Source organism: Aulonocara sp. 'chitande type north' Nkhata Bay, linkage group LG17, assembly GCF_057382095.1.
Source record: "Aulonocara sp. 'chitande type north' Nkhata Bay isolate Kocher_YH1m ecotype deep benthic linkage group LG17, A_spYH_male_GT1.1, whole genome shotgun sequence".
NCBI classification, from domain to species: Eukaryota; Metazoa; Chordata; class Actinopteri; order Cichliformes; family Cichlidae; genus Aulonocara; species Aulonocara sp. 'chitande type north' Nkhata Bay.
The window spans coordinates 36,725,595-36,731,125 of NC_141360.1; the positions used below are offsets into that span (position 1 = coordinate 36,725,595).

The window sequence follows — 5,531 nt, forward strand, 5'->3', positions numbered from 1 at the left end:
ACCCATCCCCACGTGGAAAATTCAGGAAGCTCGCAGGTAAATTCAAAATAATTTTTTTTCATTTTTTTAAAATTAGGTTTCAATAATATTTCTCAAAAGCCCTACTAATAAAAACCCCTCAACGTCTTAGCCAAAGTAAAAGTTGCATCGTTCACTTCCTGTGACTGCCGGAAGTGAAAACTAGCCTTTTCTCTTTTTTTTCAGCTGTCATGGCTGAAAAGAGGACTGTTTTGGGGCTACCACTGTTGTTTTTATTAGCTTCCGTGGCTCTCTTGCATTTATTTATTTGCCCGTTCACTAAGGTTGAGGAGAGCTTCAACTTACAGGCGGCACACGACCTTCTGTATCACAGACTTGACTTTGACAAGGTAAGCATGCAGCCATTTGATGTGTTAATAAGCTAAGTGGACACAGAAAGCACCCGTGGATGTAAATAAAACATTCGTAATATTCAATTTCCCTTTTTGTCATTTTAAAAAATAGAATACCATTCTTACGGCCCTAAAGATGTTAAATATAAGGTACATTATGAAAAAAAAATGTGACAGCTGCGGGTACAGTTTAAATCCTACTTTTGATGTAATGCTACGTCCCAAACATTCTGCTTGCTATTGATGCTTGCTATAAAAATCATACACACCAGTAGTTTGACAGCTATACTGCGGTGTGGACTGTTCCATCGTAAACCTATAGCTACAAGAAAAAAATAAATGTGGTCTTATCCTCACCCATTCACGTCACAATATTAGAAAAATACATTCATTCACAATAAAACAAGAGAACATAACAGGAGCTCTGTTGAAACATGGGGAAAAATATGACCAAAACTGAGGGACAGGGTGGCTGAACATAGGTATACTGTTCCTATTTAACCTGATTTATTGTAAGGCAAAACGCACTACACATAAGCACATCATGGGAGTAACTCGACCCTACTGGGAACTATGAGCTTTGATGCCAGGGTTGGGGATAAAATCAAAGCCTCAAACAAAGAGAGACCTATTGGATTTATGCCATGGAGGCCACCAATAACTGTGGTCCTAATGAGGACTAATATTAGGGTCACTAAATTTTGTAACTGACTAGACTTGACCTACAGTGTTGGCTTTCAGCATTAACATTGCTTTGCAGTTCTTTTCTGCCTTCATTGTAGTGCTCTGATATATCACTATCAAGATTTATAAGAAATTTAAAATTTAAAAAATCCAAAGAAGAGACTGGAGAATCACCTTTCGGAGTATTGATGTTGCATTGCATGTACACCAGAGGGCACTCTGAAGCTAGCCTGGCAAAACCTGTTTGAAATGCCACAAACTCAACAACCAGCTGATCTTGTTATGACAATAAAACATTTTTAAACAGAAATGTCTTATAACCTTCGTAAAGACTCATAAACAACTACACATAAACAGATTTCCCTGACATTTATTATGTTTTGTGTGCCTGAAAGAAAAACAATAAGTTGATATATCGGAATTTTTAAATTACTCAATATCAGTATCTATTGGGCTTTATTCTGTTCTGTTGTGGCATCAATGCTTTTGTTCTATTTTATTGTTTACTACAATGTTGCTTATCACAATATATTACAACTTGATAACATGCAGGACTGTTGTGTTCCCTGTGATGAGGGTGTCCTGAAAAATAACAAGTCAAGAGCACAGTAAGCAGTCCTGAAACTTAGGACTGGACTAGGGCTTAGGAAACTTGGACCCCCCAAAAAGGAAAAACAAAAACGAACCCAATAGACAGCAAAAATATTTGCAGCAGTCTTTACAGCTTGTGATATTTTTAATTAGGTGTTCACTACAAGATGAACTACACTACATGGTACAGAGCTGTCAGTAGTATCCTTCCACAGATGACAGAGTAACTGTGAGAATGACTTAAAAATACATTGCAACACATCTCAAATTTGCATGAGAATGCCTGAATGTTGCTCAATTTTACTAGATAAATCTTCTCTGGGAAGATTAGACAAAGGTTTACCTTTATAAGAAGCATGCACTGTACAGTGTAGGGGGTGAAACAATGCTGTGAAGACATTGTAAAGCACGGTGGAGGGAGGATCATGGTTTGGCTTTTTATTTTTGTTTTTTTATGGTCTGGATATCTGGACATGCAGAGAGTAATAAATTCAAAATTCAGTCAAAAACATACATACAGTAAAATACTGGGGCATCACTCCATGATTTGAAGCTTAGAAGAGTCAAGACAATGAAAAACCAACTATAGGATGATTAGAAAGAAGAAATCCATGTTTTAGAACAGCCAAGAGAGTCCTGACTTTAACATAACAGAGATGCTTTAGACAGTTTACTTGTTTGTTCTGATAAAAAGGGAGAAAAAAATCCATGACATCTGGGTAAATTCCAGGTCTTGCTTAGGGTCATGTGATTTGATTGAAAGCGAGAGATTAGATTGTTTTATCTACTCTTGTTTTTGAGCTCCTTTAAATCACTTATACGGTGATTTAAAGGATTTTAAATCACTTATAAATCACATTTATAAATTTTAAATCACTTTAAATCACAGTGATTTGTGGCTGTATAAGTCTTAGAAAGTACCTTTTTTTTTTTTTTTTCTTTTCAGTATGACCATCATGAGTTCCCCGGTGTGGTGCCGCGGACTTTCCTTGGCCCCCTCTTCCTCTCCACGCTCTCCTCCCCTGTTGTTTTTCTTTCTTCCCTGCTGGATGCACCAAAATTCTACACACAGCTTATAGGTAGCGTACCATCTCACTTTTTGTTGTTTAGTATCCAAACCACTGAGATGTAAAGGTAATTAAAAGCTCTAAAGAGATGTTTAATGTGCTGTTCTTTCTGCACAGTCCGAGCTTCCCTGGGAGTGTGCGTCATCGGTGCACTGTGGCACATGCAGAGAGAAGCAAGGAGGCAGTTTGGCTCCACAGTTGCAGACCTTTTCTGCCTTATATGTGCATCTCAGTTTCATTTAATGTTCTACAGCACAAGGACACTGCCCAATGTATTCGCCCTGCCATTAGGTAACCCATCAGCTCTCATTTGAGTTCTAGTTTCTTTCTTTGTTATTTTTGGAACTTAAATAATCGAGCATTATAATGATGAGTAAAATTCTCGGCCCAGTTCTTATAGCATTCACATCATGGATGGCTCAGAGATATGGCCGGTTCATCTCCCTGTCTGCTTTGGTCATCATTGTGTTCCGGTCAGAGTTGTGCATCTTTATGGGCCTCATGTTACTGATGTCGCTCCTGAGCAGGAAGCTGGGGCTGCTGCAGCTGCTGAAATATACTGTTCCTGCTGGGATATTGTCATTAGGTTAGTGGTTCATCTATAATAAATACAGTGTATGTCTAACAATATTAAAAACGTGCTGATCACTGTTTGTGTTTGCTTTCCTTTGTCTCCTGCAGCTCTGACAGTGGCTGTTGATACCTTCTTCTGGAGGAAGCTCCTGTGGCCTGAAGGCCAGGTTTTGTGGTACAACACCATTCTCAACAAAAGTTCCAACTGGGGAATATCCTTTGATTTATTCCAGCACATCCTGTTTGCTTAGCTGTTTGATAGTTGGGAAACTATGGGGGGGAAATGACAACCACAAGAAAAACACAATGTATTAGAAAATGTGACATTTCACTTTATGGAAATAGTAGGAGAGGATAACTGTTAGAGTTAGGACTTTGTTGACTGTGGAAAAATTACTTTCCTTGTTGGACTGAATATTTCAGTCATTTTATTTGTATTGCACAATTTCACAGCAACAGATTTCTTAGTTTATAACTGTTAATTTAATAAATGTTTTAGTTTCATGGTATCTTAAAAGCGTGTTGATGAACAGCATGTTGATGCCCTTTGTTAAAATATTCCTGTATGAGTCCAGTCTCCTTTAGCATTCTAGCTCAGTTAAAATTCAGGTAATTTTATGACATTGTTGTTGGTTTATTGTTGGTTGGTTTATTGTTGGTTGGTTATAGCAGTCCTTGACTATTCTCCCCAGTAAACCTCTCCATTTCTCTGGTACTTCTACTCTGCTGTACCTCGCGCCCTGGGCTGCACGCTGTTCTTTGTCCCCCTTGGCCTCCTTGACAGGCGAATGAGAGCACTGCTGCTGCCCACAGTGGGCTTCATTCTGCTCTACTCACTGTTGCCCCACAAAGAGCTGCGTTTCATCATATACACTTTTCCCGTGCTCAGTTTGGTGGCTGCGCGTGGTTGCTCTTTCATGTAAGCTGAAACGTACGGCACCTGTCCTTATATTGAAAGAGTGAATGATCCTAAAAAGTTTCCTTTCTCTTAAAATTGACATTGAAATTTGGAGAGCTGAAGCTGTTTGTCATGCTTTTTACTGTTTTGTTTGTTTTTTCCTCCTTCTATGTGATTTAGTTTGTGCAACTACCAGAAATCCTGGATATACAAACTGGGTTCTGCATTTGTGGTTGGCCAGCTGTTGGCAAACACGGCATACTCTGGTATTTGCCTCTATGTTTCTCACCACAACTACCCTGGAGGCAGAGGAATGCAGGAACTACACCGGCTGTTGCCAGCCTCAGCAGGTTGGAATCACATCAAGCTTTTTTTTTTCTTTCTGAAGGGAGCGCTCACACAGTTACATATTTAAAAGTCTGTCAGAAATGCAGGAGATAAAGAATCGTGGTTTTCTAGTGAACTCTCATTGTTGCTGTCTTTCCTCAGATGTATTTGTTCACATTGACACCTACACTGCTGAGACTGGAGTTTCACGCTTCCTACAACTAAACAAAAACTGGAGGTTGGTGTTTTATTTTGATCTGAAATCTGTCCACCAATCTTTTTTTTTTTTTTTATATACAGTTTTAAATTTTCTATTTTTTTGTGTGTGTTTTGAGTTAAGCTTAGAATTCAGAAAAAAATTTGGCCTCACTTCAGTTTTCAGTATCTGTATTGTCAGTTTTAGCTTTTTTCAAATATTATAACATGGGTAACATTTGGAAATGGGGAAATTGTTACAATCTCAGAATAGGTACTGCAGTACAAATACTTTGGAAAGGCAGGTCAGACATGCTGGACCTCAATAAACATGTCTGTGAAAGCCTTATGAAGCAGGTTACATCATCAAAGTGACAAAAATAAATACAGCTTTATTTTTTTATCTTAGCTTTTTAAGTAAACTTAAAATATTATTTTAAACATTTTTAACACTTTACTTCCCGTTTTCAACAGATATGACAAACGTGAGGACTTGAGCCCCACGAGCCCAGCTATGCAGATGTACTCGCACCTATTGATGGAGGCTAATGCGACCAAGATAGAATTACTCCAGGACACCCATCAGCCTCTGACCTTCATAGAAGGTTACCGCAACATTGCCTTCAGTGTGTTTCACTTCCCTCCTGTCAGAGTGCACTTGGAGAGAAAAACTGTGCTGATGGAGAGAAAGGCCATCAAAACAGTGACTTAAACAAGTGTTGGATTTTTTTCTTTAAATTTGCTGACCACTACTGTGAAACCAGTGCTTTTACAGAATAATAAAAAGTATCTCTCCAGGTATCACATTTCCACTACAAAAGATTA

General features: G+C 38.5%; 1 protein-coding gene across 1 annotated transcript; it reads left to right on the plus strand.

Annotated features, from left to right (window-relative positions):
* The first annotated feature begins 168 nt into the window (after positions 1-168).
* On the plus strand, positions 169-5,495 carry alg12 (ALG12 alpha-1,6-mannosyltransferase). The gene is made up of 9 exons (XM_086269727.1): positions 169-368; positions 2,593-2,725; positions 2,831-3,004; positions 3,105-3,299; positions 3,395-3,497; positions 3,981-4,205; positions 4,365-4,534; positions 4,674-4,749; positions 5,181-5,495. Exons 1-9 carry the CDS (start codon positions 210-212, stop codon positions 5,416-5,418), a joined length of 1,473 nt encoding a protein of 490 aa, XP_086125853.1. The 5' UTR covers positions 169-209; the 3' UTR covers positions 5,419-5,495.
* Positions 5,496-5,531: the final 36 nt, after the last annotated feature.

What these genes read in the sequence shown, in the direction of transcription:
- alg12 (XM_086269727.1), top strand. Translation starts at nt 210, where the DNA reads ATGGCTGAAAAGAGGACTGTTTTGGGGCTACCACTGTTGTTTTTATTA. An exon ending in ACAGACTTGACTTTGACAAG is followed by an intron (nt 369 to 2,592) that starts GTAAGCATGCAG and finishes TTTTCTTTTCAG; the next exon opens with TATGACCATCATGAGTTCCC. An exon ending in GCTGTTGCCAGCCTCAGCAG is followed by an intron (nt 4,535 to 4,673) that starts GTTGGAATCACA and finishes GTCTTTCCTCAG; the next exon opens with ATGTATTTGTTCACATTGAC.